The sequence below is a fragment of the Ranitomeya variabilis genome, chromosome 2 (assembly GCF_051348905.1).
Source record: "Ranitomeya variabilis isolate aRanVar5 chromosome 2, aRanVar5.hap1, whole genome shotgun sequence".
Classification (NCBI taxonomy): Eukaryota; Metazoa; Chordata; class Amphibia; order Anura; family Dendrobatidae; genus Ranitomeya; species Ranitomeya variabilis.
The window spans coordinates 663,865,550-663,883,619 of NC_135233.1; the positions used below are offsets into that span (position 1 = coordinate 663,865,550).

An 18,070-nucleotide genomic window follows, 5' to 3' on the forward strand; every position below is an offset into this window, starting at 1 on the left:
TGCATATCTATATATAGAGATTATATATATAGAGATATAGATATATATATATATATATATAAATATATCTCTGTATAGAGATATATATTTTGCTATTCTTGGTTTTGTGGGGTTTTAGTTTAAAATGAATAAAGAAATATATATATAGAGATCTGTGTGTATATATGTAATAGATGTTTTGACACTTTGAAACGCATAAGGTATTCTCGAATGTTTAGGTAGTACTGTATATAGCACAGGTCATGTACTAGATTGCATAGCCCCGTAGTATATAACAGAGCCCACGTATTATCTAGGCCATCCACGGATTTTTTTTATATGTTGCCAGGATATTATTGTTTCCCAAACAATTTTAGGACAAAAGCGGTATATACTCACCCTCCTGCATCATGTGTATACAAAGCAGGTGTTTACCGTTGTACGTTGCGAGGTGGTGGTCTGAAGAATGCACTGTTGTCTTGAGAGATGATGACGTGCGTCCTCGCAATACCGCTACGTCATAATCTTGCAAGCTCGCAATGCATGGTCCTGAGCCTCCCCAACAGCGCGAACGTTGTTGGAGGGTGAGTATATAAGTATTATTTATGGTAGTTATTCTTTTTCTCATAATCTCGGTTAAATATTGTGGCTGGCTAGGAATCATCCAGCTTTACAAGTTTGATCACACAGGGTTAATGTCACCGATAGCGGTGCGTTACCCGAGGCCTAACGTGGTCCGGTCCCGCCGACATTAACCCTGTCTGAGCGCTGACTGGAGGTGTGTATGCGGGCGGCGGGCATTGAGTGCGGGGATTAAGGAGCGTACATTTTTGTCCGGACTGTGCGCATCGCTAATTGGTCACGGCAGCCATGACAGGCAGCTGGCGAGACAAATCACCAATTGAAGATCCGCCACAGACAGACAGAAAGACGGAAGTCCCCTTATCCAATTATATACTACATATATTTTGTTGCCTTCACATGACGAAGCTTTGTCTGGTTAATTTTTTGATTTTATTTTTTTTTTCAAAGTGAATGATGTAACCCGGAGGTGGCGGAGCTGCCGGGATCAATACAGGAGAGAGCGCCAACAACGTCAGCAAAGTGGTTCTGGGGCTAGACAAAAAAGGCCATACTTGTATATGAGCCGCTTAAACTTTTTAGCCCGCATCATTGACCTAAGACCGTAAGTACCCTATACCCTCGAGTCGAAGCTGTGTATGCGTTGTCCCACTCATCCCTGTCCTGCTATGCGTGCCTAACCCCGTTCTGTTGTGGTATGTGGCTTGCCTTGTCCTGTCCTGGTATGTGTGGCTCATACAGTTGTATGCCTGACTCTCGTGGGCTCGCATTGCTCATCTCCCCACTTTTAACCCAGGTTGTCGGCATGTCTGACATTCCCCCCCTTCCCATCATAATCACCGTCTGTCGCTGCATCTCCGTCCCTGCCTCACTGTTTTTCATTGGCATTGCAAATTGTAGGACATTAATTCCTATTTTTCCCATCAAAATTTAGTAATTGCCCACATTTTTTATATCTAGAACCGAATCCAACATACGAGAAACCGACACAGGCTCGGAGGCCGAGGCAGGGCCATCACAACGGGAGCACCAACGCCAAAGTGATGAAGATGTCCCTGGACCATCAGAGGAGGAAGGTCGAGAAGCCCCAAACCCTCACGAGGATCATGCCCAGCAGGAAGAACAGCCCAGGAGCAGCAGCCCAACATTGCCCCTATCTAGCTCACCACTGGCATCAATACCACAGCGAATGCGCAGAAGGAGAGAAGGGCAAAATATCGTGACAAGGAGGGATATTGATAGACGTGTCCTGGATTATATTGGTCGCACCATTTCAGATGATGGAGAGGAAGCATTTTGTCGCAGCTTGGCACAACATCTTCGCCGAATACCACTGGATTTAAGGTTAAATACTAAAACAGCGATAATGCACCTCCTACATGCTGCAACACCCCCCCAAAATCCTCGTGAGCTTTTTGAAATAATTGAGCAAAAACACCAACAGCTGTCTGCCTGCCCCGATGCCTCTAGCTCTGCCACTGCTCATGTCCCTGCAACTAGGGAGTCCCAACAAACAGCTCAAACTAGTCAAAATAGTGACTCTGGCCGGCCATCTTCATCTGAAATTTCCACACAATCCTTGCAACGTCATAGTATTGGTGAAGGGCAATTAGGACAGGAGCATGGCAACATAGGCCAACCGCCTCCTTTTTGTGGTTATTCAAACCCCATCAGCAATATTACCCACACACAGACTCAGCAAGCATGGCCCCCATACCAAAGACATTATGGTCAGCAAGGTCAATATGGTCCACAGTATAGGGAAGCAAATGTATTTGGGCAGGGTGAAGGCTGGCTTCCTCGGGCTCAACCACAAAATTTAAATTTTGCACAACCCAGCAATATTTTTCACCAGCAACATACACAACAAGCAGCTTTCTATTCTCATGGCCAAGTTGATTATGTGCCCAGTCAGCACCAAATAATGCGAACACAGGCCAACCTCCCAGCATCAATCAATCAAAATGCTCCACGTGAGCAAAGCACTGGTCCAGAAGGCACCAATATTCACAGTTCCACCTCTTCCCCAACCACATCCCATAATTCTTTTATAGATTTGTAAAGTGTGGAAATGGTTCCATGGTTAATTTTTGGCAAAGATTGTCTAGTTTAAATTTTCGGCAAAAGTTAGCCTTGTTATTTTTGGTATTTGTATTATTTCCAAGCCAAAATGTTGTTGCCAAACATATATTTGGCTTTTTTGAGCGGAAAACATGTAGCCAATGTAAGGATTACAAATACTTTACCAAGATAATCGAGTAGAAACCAAGAGGGGGTATTTGTGGCCTTGATAAATGCCCCTTAAATCTCGGCTTCTACAAAAGTTTTTCTGTAGTTCCAAATTCTGTAGTCCTCATATGACGGTCAACACCCCGGCGAGTATAAGCCCTCCTAACATAGGCTATTATTTATCCATCGACTATTGTTGCCACTGTGCCTACATCATCTCATTGCTCACATTTATGTAGTGCGAGGTACCCCCATGGACCCCAAAATTGTTTGGTGCAAGCTTCTGACCATGGTCAAGTTGGCAAAAAAAAACAAACAACAACAATGCCTTTTTTGTCCACGCCAAACAAGGCTATCCAGACATTTGGCCAAACATAATGTTGGCAGTTAGGTACGACCTGATGCGTCTAGCCCGTCAGGAAGCCATAACATAACAGCATAGACCCACCCATTCACACAATGTTCGTTTTCCTCACAAAAAAAAAAATCACTAGTAATTGCAAACATCACAACCAGCAACCTCACCCTGAACAGCCAATCATTGTTTGTTTGACTTGTAAGGTTTTTAGGTTGTGAAATTAGCCAAGCATTGCCAAGTCTGGCACTTTTTGTGTTTGGCAAAAAGAAGGCGGAAACTTGTTTTTATGTTTGACAAAATAAACCACACGTTTGTTCTTGCTTTGGGTATTTTCCTTATTTTGAACATCTAAACATTGTTGGCAAACACATCTAAGGTAAATTTGTGAACACTTAGAATCAAAATATCAAATCCACAACAATTGTCGACAATCAGATTACAACATTTTCTTGCCAGGGTATTGCTCCCTCCTGCGAAACAAAATAATTTGCCAAAAAATTACGGACTCTGAGGCCTGACAGCTGGGTTCGTCTGGTCAGAGCCTGGGCAATGTGTGGAGGATTGATTGGTGAGCCTAAATTGCCATCCTGAGACGCCGAGACATCATGTTGCCGGGTAAAGTTGTGGAGTATGACGCAGGCCTTTATTACTCTGTCCACATTGTTGGGGCTTAACTGGATGGAACTATGCAAGACCCTCCATTTAGCTGTCAAGATACCAAATGCACATTCCACCAGACGACGTGCACGAGTTAGTCTATAGTTAAAAATGCGCCCACGTCTGTCTAGACCCCGGCGCGGATAAGGCCTCATCACATTCCCTGTTAGCTGAAATGCCTCATCACCAACTACCACATATGGCATTGGTTGACCACCAGAAGAAGGAAGACTCCTCGGGGGTGGCACACACAATTCATTGGCCTTCAGCCGCCGACCCATAATGGAAGAACTGAAGATTCGAGAATCTCCAGTTCTACCATAGGCCCCTATATCTACAATTATAAAATTGTACTTGCTGTCAACTAAGGCCAACAAGACAACTGAAAAATAACCCTTATAATTGTAGTATAGGGACCCAGAGTTCGGCGGCTTCTTGACCCGGATGTGCTTCCCATCAAGGGCACCGAGACAATTTGGAAATTGGCACGTGTCATAGATGCCATTAGCAATCCGTTCCCAATCTTCCATAGTGGGCTGAGGCATCACTTTGTCCTTTAAGGCAATCCATATCTGGGAGCATGTGTGCTTCACTATATTTGATATAGTCGGTACACCCAGAAGAAACTCGAGATGTAGTGAAGCATAGGTTTGGCCCGTTGACAAAAACCTAGAAATGTAAACAGCAAAACACAAACAGCAACAAATTAGAAATGATGAATATGAGACCATGTTTAAGAAAAAAAAAAAGATTTCGATAGTGCCAAAAGGTTCTTGGTGAGACCAAAAAAAGGCTAAACCCACCCCTTAGTATAGGTAGGGGTAGGGGTAGGGTTATGGATAGTGGTATGGCAAAACAGTGGATTAAGCACACATATGGGTTATGGGCGTACTCAGGCCAAATAGGCCAACTTGGTGCAATACATTTTTCATGTTACCCTTGCTGAAAGGAAAGAATTAGTATGTGACCAAAAGGTTGGGATTCCTTTTTTGGTTTTTGTGTGTTTTAAATCTTTTTTAACCCAAAAACCAGATATACTCGAGTATAAGCCGAGATTTACCCCTAAAAGTTTTGGCCTGAAAGTGCCCCTCTCAGCTTATCCTCGAGTTACGGTCGTCCGCAGGGTCAGCGGGTGAGGGGGAGAGAGGATCGGCGCATACTCAGCTAGTCCCAGCGCTCCTGGCGCTCCACCTGCCTGTAAGACTGTCTTCAGGGCCCCAGCTAGTCCCCTGTTCAGCTGTCACGTGGGTCCTCTCATTTAGAGAAAGGAAGATGGACTCCACTCCCATAGGGGTGGAGGCGCATATTCATTTCTCAAATCAGCGTTGCCAGTGACCGCTGACAGAGGAAGAGCTGCGGCACCAAAGACAGTGTTACAGGCCGGGGGAGCGCCCGCACTAGGTGAGTATTGGAGATTCAACTGACCATGCTCCACACGGCCATCGCCGCTCTGTCTTCCCGTCCTCTGGCTATGAGTGTTCAGGTCAGAGAGCGCGCGGACGCATATAGTGTGCGCGCCGCCCTCGCCCTGAACAGTCATTGCGGAGAGACGCCGAGCCAGACGGTGAGGAGCTGCAAGCAAGAGAGGTGAGTATGTTTTTCTTGATTTAAAATTGCTGCAGCATCAGAAGCAGCATTATATATGGCACAGCTTGCTATGGAAAATCCTTTTGGCCAATAATGAACGGTATGGAGCATCTCTTTTTAGTTTGTTAAGTCACCGGTAGCTGCTGTTTTTTTGTCGACCCTAGGCTTATACTCGAGTATATACGGTATGTTGCCAAAAAACAATGTCGGAATCAGCAGGATACATACCTGAGTTTAAATACTAAAGGGAGAGTGATGTTAATTGGATTAATTTGGCCATTCATTCAAGGGACACTGACACCTGAATTTGTATGGACCAATCTTTAGACCTAGGGGCCTGGTTTTTGTGTGTTTGAAGCACCCTTTCCTTACCTGCCGGCTGCATGCTGGCTGCAATATTGCATTGAAGTACATTCTCTGACCTCCGTAGTACACGCCTGCACATTGTCTTGTGCAGGCATGTATGACGGAACACAGAGAATGAACTTCAATGAAATATTTCATCCAGCATCCAGCCGGAAGGTAAGGAAAGGGTGCATCAAACCCCGGACAAACACACCCCTAGGTCTAAAGATTGGTCCATACAAATTCAGGTGACAGTGTCCCTTTAACATGTCCTAAACCAGTGTGCAGGAATGGCTTAGGCAAAATTAAAGCAAACATGTCAATTTAATTGGGGATATATCAACATTCATATATGTTTCAAATATGTGCTTTTCCGGTCTAAATTTACCGTAAGGTTACCAGGAGACGTTCTTCGGCAGAAATGCAGCGACGAAAACGTGTATTTTTAAACGTAATGGCTGGCCGAAGCTCTGCAAGGAGATAGTCAAAGGCCTCAACTGACATCCTGGTGTAGTTAAAAAATTTATCCCTATGCATCCGCAGATGTTCATATAGGCGCACAAAATGTCCTTTTCTGGGCCGATGGGTGAGGAGCGGATGCACCCAAAATCGACGCCGCCTCCTGGGAGCATCAACAAGGGGATATCCCACTCCATATTCACGTGATAGCATCCAGTTAAAGAGGAGCTCCTCAGTAGGGTCCAGACTAAGATTTCGGTCATCCATGCTTGCTTGTTGCTCAGCCAAAAAGTGCCCAAAACAAACCTCACAACAAGCAATCACAGATGTTGCTAAATGCCTTTATATAGGCCTAGCACACATGAATTCTGATTGCTTGCGTTTTTTCTGTACGTAAAAAACGGATTACATACGGATGTCATACGGATGGTGCGCAAAAAAAAACGCATGGCACTCGCATAACACTCGCATGACAATCGCATACATTCCATCCGTTTTTTCGGTCCAGATTACGGACCGTTTTTTATCTCGCAAGTGGAAAGGGACCCTTAGACTAGAAACTGGAACTTTGAGTCGAGGTTGTTCCAAACATCTTGGAGAACTAACCACAGATATTCTGTGGATGTAGACTTACATAAACCTTCTGTCTCTTTATGTCATCCCAGAAAGACTTGGTGATTTTGAGATATTGAGATCAGGGCACTATTGGGGGACTATTCCAGGACTCTTTGCTTTTCCTTAAGCTCAGGATAATTAAAGATAATTGTGTGTTTGGGGCCACTGTCCTGGTGCAGAATAAATTTGGAGCCAAATAGACAACTCCCGGGTAGTATTGAATAACAGATAAGTATCTGCCCGTATTCCGCAACATTGAGGCCATGTGCACACGTTCAGGATTGTTAGCGTTTTTTTCGCGTTTTTTCGCTATAAAAACGTGATAAAAACGCGAAAAAAAACACTTACATAAGCCTCCTATTATTTACAGGGTATTCCGCATTTTTGGTGCAAATGTTGCGATTTTTTCCGCGAAAAAATCGCATAGCGGAAAAAAAAGCAACATGTTCATTAAAAATGCGGAATTGCAGGGATTCCGCACACCTAGGGTTCCATTGATCTGCTTACTTCCCGCACGGGGCTGTGCACACCATGCGGGAAGTAAGCAGATTATATGCGGTTGGTACCCAGGGTGGAGGAGAGGAGACTCTCCTCCACGCACTGGGCACCATATAAGTGGTCAAAAAATAAGAAATAAAATAATAAACAGTCCTATACTCACCCTCGATGTCTTGCCGCCTCCTCGCACGCTGCCGTTCGGTTTCTGTACCTGGTGTGCGCTGAAGGACCTCGCCGAATGACGTCACTGTCCTGTGATTGGTCGTGAGCGGTCATGTGACCGCTCACGTGACCGTGACGTCACGGGAGGTCCTGTGCGCACAGACCAGCTATACGGAACGGACGCCGGTGAGATGTCTGGGTGAGTATAAGCATTTTTTTTATTATTTTTAAACATTCTATCTTTTACTATAGATGCTGCATAAGCTGCATCTATAGTAAAAAGTTGGTCACACTTGTCAAACGCTATGTTTGACAAGTGTGACCAACCTGTCAGTCAGTTTTCCAAGCGATGCTACAGATCGCAGGGAAAACTTTAGCATTCTGCAAGCTAATTACGCTTGCAGAATGCTAAAAAAACGCGAAAAAAACGGAAAAAAAACGCAAAAAAAAAAATGCGGATTTCTTGCAGAAAATTTCCGGTTTTCTTCAGGAATTTTCTGCAAGAAATCCGCAACGTGTGCACATACCCTGAGAACACCACTTATTTTTACAAAATCCCCAAATCCACATGCTCTCCAAAAAATACAATACTGTTGCATCACAGTGTGTCTAAACATAACAATAAAAAGATGAAAGTGTGGGGCAACTGTCTGAAGGAAGAAGAACACAGTAAATTTATGATACTTGTAATAGATGTCTTTGTTGGTTAGTGGCTTGCACACGGTTGACTATACCTGTCAGTCAGCTGAGCAGGGTATACTATAATCAAATTTACACAATACAATCACTCTGTGTTTATTGCTGCAGCTTGACTAAACCAGAATATCTCATCCAAAACTGTAGAGCGATTGAAAATCAAGGCAAGAACACAGTGTAATTGCATCATATGATCATGGCCTGATAGTTCTGAAAACACTTTTACTTCTGCTTATCTTGAACAGTGAGTCGGAACCTGTGTTTTCTGGCCTTTCTCACAGCTCAGTACGACCAGGAGCAAAAGCAGTTTTAAGAATTTCAAGGAAAATCGCATCAGTGTTTGATACCAGCATTTCCACAACTGGTCCTGGGCAATAGGAGCAGCCAGAACACATATGCTCTGTCTCGCAGATCAGTGAGAAATAGCAGCAGCACTGAACACAAGCACTCAGAGCAAGATCTTCTGTACATGCACATACTGAGCTGTGAGAATGGTTGGGAGCACTAGAGAACAGAAAATGGCATAAAAAGTGCTCATGCTCGATCTGCTAATAACTACTGCCGATTAGATATGGGCGAACTTGAACAGTAAAGTTCGGCATCTGTACCAAACCCCTACTGTTAGGGCACGGACACCGAACACGGACTTCATCAGGAAGTCCGTGTTGCTGTTCAGATTCGTGGCAAACACCGCTTCTGTTCAGCAGTGAAATCATCCCCGCCGGTCAGAGAGCCACGGTTCAAAAGACAGTGTTAGTGCTCAGTTGTTGTCGGAGGTATAACGTTTACCTCCAGTCGCTGGTGTCAGCGGATGGGACGACTGCTCTCATCATCCGACACCTGCTGCCGCTAATAACAGTGAGAGCAGGAGTGGCAGATGGGAGTATTCATTAGCCAGCTCCTGTGCTGTAAATAAAAAATGAAAAAAAAACCAGCGTCGGTTCCCCTGTGTTTTTGATAACCAGCGAGGCAAAACTCACAGCTGGGGTTTGCATCTTCAACAAGGCTGATTATCAAGACTAGAGGGGTCCCCAAGCCATATTTTTTAATTATTTAACCAAAAATAATTAAAAAAACAGCTTTCGGGTCCTGCCATTTTTGACAACCATCCTTGCTAAAGCAGACAGCAGGGGGTTGGTATTCTCAGGCTGATAGGGGCCATGGATATTGGCCCACCCAGCCTAAAAATAGCAGCCCTCAGCTGCCCAGAAAAGGCACATCTATTAGATGCGCCAATTCTGGCACTTTGCCTGGCTCTTCCCACTTGTCCTGTAGTGGTGGCAAGTGGGGTTCATATTTGTGAGGTTGATGTCACCTTTGTATTGTCAGGTGACATCAAGCCCACAGCTTAGTAATGGAGAGGCATCTATAAGATACCTATCCATTACTAATCCTATAGTTGTATGCTAAAAAAAGACACAGCCAGAATAAAGTCTTGTAATAGAAATAAAACAAAACACAGTTTTACTTTTTTATTTAAAAATAACAAGCACAGTTATACTCGACAAACGTCTATTCCACCTAAGCCCTTGTTATCCTGTAATAAACCAAAAATAAAAACCAACCATATCCCTCACCTGAGAGTTATTTTTTCCCATGCCGTAATCCATGTCTAGGGAAAAACAGTTTTCAACCTGGACGGGGCCAAGATGCGACCATTCAGGCTGAGAACTACTGGTGAATGAGCTGCTGTGAGTGCAGACTCAGTGACCAGCGGTGATGTCATCGAGGTTACCTCTGGTCACTGAGGCTGTGTTCTCAGATGGGCTGAAGTGTGGTAATCTCGGTGAGATCCCCGCTAGCACCATAAGAGTTTTTCTCGTGAAGAGGGCTACCTCGAACAGGCCTGGCACTAGCTACTCTGTTTTGCAGATCACAGACGTTGCCATGTCCTTTTCCCTTTAACACCTATATTGTGATCTGGACTTAACAAGGAACATTAGGCTGGGGCCATGGAGTTAGCTGCCATTTGGTGGTGAAAGCTGTAAAATAGAATAGTCCTGTCACCATAATGTGAAGACACGGACGATCAGTGGGTGCCCAAGTCCGCTAGCCAGAACCGCATGGACAAAGGATTGTCCGCCTAACGCCCATTAACGTGGGCAACGCTACTCAGACAATGCAGGGTGAGGGTTAACAGTGTGGAAATGCTTTAGTGAACAACAAAACAGGCAGATATCACATAGAACAGTCCCAGCAATATTCCCCAAGATAGTGCACATTACAGAATCTCACCCTTCCGCTGACCCGCCGGGATAATGGTAGATGTTAGGTCAGAGCTCCCAGGGTAGGCTACTGTTATGTTTGGCTGGCGGTTAGGAGCACTAGAAATGACCAGATGAGCAAACTAGCAATACGGGACGAGCTCTGGGAAGTGGGAGCTCTGCTGACCGCAACCCCTAATCCTATCACAACAACTAGAAATAGCCGTGGAGCGTTCCTGACTCTACCTAGACGCCTCTTCACAGCCTAAGAGCTAACTACCCCTAAAGATAGAAAATACAGCCTACCTTGCCTCAGAGAAATTCCCCAAAGAAATAGGCAGCCCCCACATATATTGACTGTGAGTTAAGATGGAAGTCACAAACACAGGAATGAAATAGATTTCAGCATAGGAGGCCAGACTAACTAAACAGACAGAGGATAGAAAAGGTATCTTTGCGGTCAGCATAAAAAAACTAACAAAAAACCACGCAGAGTGTGCAAAAGAAACCACCGCACCGACTCACGGCGCGGTTGTGCCACTCTGCATCCCAGAGCTTCCAGCTAACAAGATTAAATCACAATAGCAAGCTGGACAAAAACACAGTGGTAACAAATAAGCTAGCAGGGACTTAGCTTTTGCTGAGATAGACAGGTAATCTGAAAGATCCAAGAGAACTGAACCAGTACTAGGACATTGACAGCTGGCATCAAGTAAAGCTCTGAGTGGAGTTAAATAGAGCAGCCAGCCAAGGCCTGAACGAGATCAGCTGGAGAAGGAATCTCAGAACCAGCAGCTCCACTCACAGCCACCAGAGGGAGTCCATGAACAGAACTCACCGAAGTACCATTCATAACCACAGGAGGGAGCTCGAGAACAGAATTCACAACAGTACCCCCCCCTTGAGGAGGGGTCACCGAACCCTCACCAGAGCCTCCAGGCCGCTCCGGACGAGCCAAATGAAAGGCACGAACAAGATCGGCAGCATGAACATCAGAGGCAACTACCCAGGAATTATCCTCCTGACCATAACCTTTCCACTTGACCAGGTACTGAAGTTTCCGTCTCGAAATACGAGAATCCAAAATCTTCTCCACCACATACTCCAACTCCCCCTCAACCAACACCGGGGCAGGAGGATCAACGGAGGGAACCATAGGAGCCACATATCTCCGCAATAACGACCTATGGAACACATTATGGATGGCGAAAGAAGCTGGAAGGTCCAAACGAAATGACACAGGATTAAGAATTTCAGAAATCTTATAAGGACCAATGAAACGAGGCTTAAACTTAGGAGACGAAACCTTCATAGGAACATAACGAGACGACAACCAAACCAAATCCCCAACACGAAGTCGGGGACCAACACAGCGACGGCGGTTAGCGAAACGTTGAGCCTTCTCCTGGGACAATGTCAAATTGTCCACTACGTGAGTCCAAATTTGCTGCAACCTGTCCACCACAGAATCCACACCAGGACAGTCCGAAGGCTCAACCTGCCCTGAAGAAAAACGAGGGTGGAAACCAGAATTACAGAAAAAAGGCGAAACCAAAGTGGCCGAGCTGGCCCGATTATTAAGGGCGAACTCAGCCAAAGGCAAGAAGGACACCCAATCATCCTGATCAGCAGAAACAAAGCATCTCAGATGTGTTTCCAAAGTCTGATTGGTTCGTTCGGTTTGGCCATTTGTCTGAGGATGGAAAGCTGAAGAAAAAGACAAATCAATGCCCATCTTAGCACAAAAGGACCGCCAAAATCTTGAAACAAACTGGGAACCTCTGTCCGACACGATGTTCTCCGGAATGCCATGTAAACGAACCACATGCTGGAAAAACAATGGAACCAAATCAGAGGAGGAAGGCAATTTAGGCAAAGGTACCAAATGGACCATCTTAGAGAAGCGATCACAAACCACTCAGATAACTGACACCCTCTGAGAGACAGGGAGATCTGAAATAAAATCCATGGAAATATGCGTCCAGGGCCTCTTCGGGACCGGCAAGGGCAAAAGCAACCCACTGGCACGAGAACAGCAGGGCTTAGCCCGAGCACAAGTCCCACAGGACTGCACAAAAGAATGCACATCTCGTGACAAGGAAGGCCACCAAAAGGATCTATGTCATGGTTCCCAATGGCAAGGGAACGTAAGAAACATATAAGTAACGAACGAGCTCTCGGGTGATGGAAACTCGAGTTGACCGTGAGCTAAATCTACCACACAACTAACAGTAGCCAGGGAGCATACCTACGGCTTCCTATATGCCACGCGCCAGCCGGAGGACTAACTACGCCTGGTAGAGGAAGAAACAGACCTGGCTTACCTCTAGGGAAATACCCCAAAAGATGATAGCAGCCCCCCACATGTAATAACGGTGAATTAAGAGGAAAAGACATACACAGTATGAAAGTAGATTTAGCAAAGAGAGGTCCACTTACTAGATAGCAGAAGGATACAAAAGAGGACTTCACGGTCAACTGAAAACCCTTTCAAAAACCATCCTCAAATTACTTTAAGACTCCTGTGTCAACTCATGACACAGGAGTGGCAATTTCAGCCCGCAAGAGCTTCCAGCTACAGAGAATTACAAAAACTGCAAACTGGACAAAAGGTACAAAACAAAAGGACAAAGTCCACTTAGCTGATCAGCAGACTAGTAGCAGGAACATGCAACCGAAGGCTCTGGTTACAATGATGACCGGCAAGGAAATGACTGGAGAGCAAGGCTAAATAGGAAACTCCCAAACACTGATGGAAGCAGGTGAACAGAAGAAGCAAAGTGCAAACAAGTCACCAGTACCACCAGCAACCACCAGGGGAGCCCAAAAAGCGGATACACAACAGTACCCTCCCCTTAAGGAGGGGGCACCGAACCCTCACAAGAACCGCCAGGGCGATCTGGATGAGCCCTATGAAAGGCACGAACCAAATCCGAGGCATGAACATCAGAGGCCGTTACCCAAGAATTATCTTCCTGACCATAGCCTTTCCATTTAACCAGATATTGAAGTCTCCGTCTGGAAATACGGGAGTCCAAGATCTTCTCTACGACGTACTCCAATTCACCCTCCACCAGCACAGGAGCAGGAGGTTCAGTAGAAGGAACCACCGGTACCTCATATCTCCGCAACAACGACCGATGGAACACATTATGGATAGCGAAAGATGCCGGGAGGTCCAAACGAAAGGAAACAGGGTTAAGAATCTCCGAAATCCTATAAGGACCGATGAACCGAGGCTTGAATTTGGGAGAAGAAACCCTCATAGGGACAAAACGGGAAGACAACCACACCAAGTCCCCAACGCGAAGGTGGGGACCAACACGACGACGACGGTTAGCAAACTGCTGAGTCCTCTCCTGGGACAATTCCAAATTATCCACCACTTGTCCCCAAATCCGATGCAACCGATCCACCACCGAATCAACTCCAGGACAATCCGAAGATTCAACCTGACCAGATGAAAAACGCGGATGAAACCCTGAATTGCAAAAGAAAGGAGAAACCAAAGTGGCAGAACTAGCCCGATTATTAAGAGCAAACTCCGCCAACGGCAGAAAGGCAACCCAATCATCCTGATCCGCAGACACAAAACACCTCAAATAAGTCTCCAAAGTTTGATTAGTTCGCTCCGTCTGGCCATTGGTCTGAGGATGGAATGCAGACGAAAAGGACAAATCAATGCCCAACCTGGCACAGACTGCCCGCCAAAATCTAGACACGAACTGGGTACCCCTGTCAGAAACGATGTTTTCCGGAATACCATGCAAGCGAACCACATTTTGAAAAAACAGAGGGACCAACTCAGATGAGGAAGGCAACTTAGGCAATGGCACCAAATGAACCATTTTAGAAAAACGGTCACACACCACCCAGATGACAGACATCTTCTGAGAAACAGGGAGATCCGAGATAAAGTCCATAGAGATGTGCGTCCAAGGCCTCTTCGGAATAGGCAAGGGCAACAACAACCCACTAGCCCTAGAACAACAAGGCTTGGCCCGAGCACACACATCGCAAGACTGCACAAAAACACGCACATCTCGAGACAGGGAAGGCCACCAGAAGGATCTAGCCACCAAATCTCTGGTGCCAAAAATTCCCGGATGACCTGCCAGAGTAGAAGAATGAACTTCCGAGATGACTCTAGTGGTCCACTCGTCAGGAACAAACAGTCTACCAGACGGACAACGATCAGGTCTATCCGCCTGAAATTCTTGCAAAGCACGTCGCAAATCTGGAGAGACAGCAGACAAAACCACTCCATCCTTAAGGACACCAGCAGGTTCAGAATTCCCAGGAGAGTCAGGCTCAAAACTCCTAGAAAGAGCATCTGCTTTCACATTCCTAGAACCCGGTAAGTACGAGACCACAAAATTAAACCGGGAAAAGAACAACGACCAACGTGCCTGTCTAGGATTCAGGCGCCTGGCAGACTCCAAATAAATTAAATTCTTGTGATCAGTCAAAACTACCACCTGATGTCTGGCACCCTCAAGCCAATGACGCCACTCCTCAAATGCCCACTTCATGGCCAAAAGCTCCCGATTACCAACATCATAGTTTCGCTCGGCGGGCGAAAATTTTCGCGAAAAGAACGCACAAGGTCTCATCACTGAGCAGTCGGAACTTTTCTGCGACAAAACCGCCCCCGCTCCGATCTCGGAAGCATCGACCTCAACCTGAAAGGGAAGAGAAACATCAGGCTGGCGCAACACAGGGGCAGACAAAAAGCGGCGCTTAAGCTCCCGAAAGGCCTCCACGGCAGCAGGGGACCAATTGGCAACATCAGCACCCTTTTTAGTCAAATCCGTCAGAGGTTTAGCAACGCCAGAAAAACCAGCTATAAATCGACGATAAAAATTAGCAAAGCCCAAGAATTTCTGGAGACTCTTCAGAGAAGTAGGCTGCGTCCAGTCGTAAATAGCCCGAACCTTGACAGGGTCCATCTCAATAGAAGAAGGGGAAAAAATATACCCCAAAAATGAAATTTTTTGAACCCCAAAAACACACTTTGAACCCTTTACACACAAAGAATTCTCCCGCAAAACCTGAAAAACCCTCCTGACATGAGACTCCCAGTCATCAGAAAAAATCAAAATATCATCCAAGTACACAATCATAAATTTATCCAAATATTCACGGAAAATATCATGCATTAAGGACTGAAATACAGAAGGTGCATTAGAAAGGCCGAAAGGCATTACCAAATACTCAAAATGGCCCTCAGGCGTATTAAATGCGGTCTTCCACTCATCCCCCTGCTTAATTCGCACCAAATTATACGCCCCACGAAGATCAATCTTAGAGAACCACTTAGCCCCCCTTATGCGAGCAAACAAATCAGTCAGCAAAGGCAACGGATACTGATATTTGACTGTAATTTTATTCAGGAGACGATAATCAATACAAGGCCTCAGAGAGCCATCCTTTTTAGAGACAAAGAAAAAACCGACTCCTAAAGGTGATGAAGAAGGACGAATATGTCCCTTTTCCAGGGACTCCTTAATATACTCGCGCATAGCAGCATGTTCAGGTACAGATAGGTTAAACAAACGACCCATTTTTACGCCTATAATTCTGCCGCTCGCTTCTGGACATAACTCTGTCACATTGCATTTTCTCTGGCGTCTCTTCAGAAGATACCGCCAAATGGTGCACGGGTTTGCGCTCCCGCAAACGCCGATCAATCTGAATTGCCATTGTCATGGACTCATTCAGACCTGTAGGCGCAGGGAACCCGACCATAACATCTTTAACGGCATCAGAAAGGCCCTCTCTGAAATTTGCCGCTAAGGCGCACTCATTCCACTGAGTAACGCAGGATCCCCTGGTGCCAATGAAAATGCCCAATTTTGAGGGTCACCGCGCAGCAAAGAGATTACAATCTTAACCTGCTGGACAGGATCTCCTGAGGAGTGAGGTCTGAGAGAAAGGAATAATTTACAATTATATTTGAAATTCAAAAACCGAGATCTATCTCCGGAAAACACCTCTGGTGTAGGGATTTTAGGTTCAGAAATAGGAGCATGTATAACAAAATCTTGTAAATTTTGAACCTTCGTAGCAAGATTATTTAAACCTGCAGCCAAACTCTGAGGATCCATCTTTAAACAGGTGAGCTCAGAGCCATTCAAGGATTATAAGGAGAGAAAGGCAAAGGCTGTAATTAAAGCTGAAATACAACAGATCCAACTATGGAGCAAGCATAGAGGAAAAAGGGAAAAAAAAAAATTTTACAGACTTCTTTTTTCTCTCCTTTCTTCTGCCAATAAGTTTAACACATGGCCGGTCATACTGTCATGGTTCCCAATGGCAAGGGAACGTAAGAAACATATAAGTAACGAACGAGCTCTCGGGTGATGGAAACTCGAGTTGACCGTGAGCTAAATCTACCACACAACTAACAGTAGCCAGGGAGCATACCTACGGCTTCCTATATGCCACGCGCCAGCCGGAGGACTAACTACGCCTGGTAGAGGAAGAAACAGACCTGGCTTACCTCTAGGGAAATACCCCAAAAGATGATAGCAGCCCCCCACATGTAATAACGGTGAATTAAGAGGAAAAGACATACACAGTATGAAAGTAGATTTAGCAAAGAGAGGTCCACTTACTAGATAGCAGAAGGATACAAAAGAGGACTTCACGGTCAACTGAAAACCCTTTCAAAAACCATCCTGAAATTACTTTAAGACTCCTGTGTCAACTCATGACACAGGAGTGGCAATTTCAGCCCGCAAGAGCTTCCAGCTACAGAGAATTACAAAAACTGCAAACTGGACAAAAGGTACAAAACAAAAGGACAAAGTCCACTTAGCTGATCAGCAGACTAGTAGCAGGAACATGCAACCGAAGGCTCTGGTTACAATGATGACCGGCAAGGAAATGACTGGAGAGCAAGGCTAAATAGGAAACTCCCAAACACTGATGGAAGCAGGTGAACAGAAGAAGCAAAGTGCAAACAAGTCACCAGTACCACCAGCAACCACCAGGGGAGCCCAAAAAGCGGATACACAACAGATCTAGCCACCAAATCTCTGGTACCAAAGATTCCAGGATGACCAGCCAACACCGAACAATGAACCTCAGAGATAACTCTACTAGTCCATCTATCAGGGACAAACAGCTTCTCCGCTGGACAACGGTCAGGTCTATCAGCCTGAAACTCCTGCAGCACCCGCCGCAAATCAGGGGAGATAGCAGACAAAATTACCCCCTCTTTGAGAATACCAGCCGGCTCAGGAACTCCCAGAGAATCAGGCACAAAACTCCTTGAAAGGGCATCAGCCTTCACATTCTTAGAACCCGGAAGGTACGAAACCACAAAATTGAAGCAGGAGAAAAACAGCGACCATCGAGCCTGTCTAGGATTCAACCGCTTGGCAGACTCGAGATAAGTCAGATTCTTGTGATCCGTCAAGACCACCACGCGATGCTTGGCTCCTTCAAGCCAATGTCGCCACTCCTCAAACGCCCACTTCATAGCCAACAACTCTCGATTGCCCACATCATAATTGCGCTCAGCAGGCGAAAACTTTCTAGAAAAGAAAGCACATGGTTTCATCACAGAGCCATCAGAACCTCTTTGAGACAAAACAGCCCCTGCTCCAATCTCAGAAGCATCCACCTCGACCTGAAACGGGAGCGAAACATCTGGCTGACACAACACAGGGGCAGAAGAAAAACGACGCTTCAG

The 18,070-nt window shown here is 45.6% G+C and overlaps 1 protein-coding gene across 1 annotated transcript; it reads left to right on the forward strand.

Annotated features, from left to right (window-relative positions):
- The first annotated feature begins 411 nt into the window (after positions 1–411).
- LOC143809810 (uncharacterized) lies at positions 412–2,736 on the forward strand. The gene is made up of 2 exons (XM_077292810.1): positions 412–1,165; positions 1,522–2,736. The coding sequence occupies exons 1-2, from the start codon at positions 1,122–1,124 to the stop codon at positions 2,621–2,623; spliced, it is 1,146 nt and encodes a 381-aa protein (XP_077148925.1). The 5' UTR covers positions 412–1,121; the 3' UTR covers positions 2,624–2,736.
- The last annotated feature ends 15,334 nt before the right edge of the window (positions 2,737–18,070 follow it).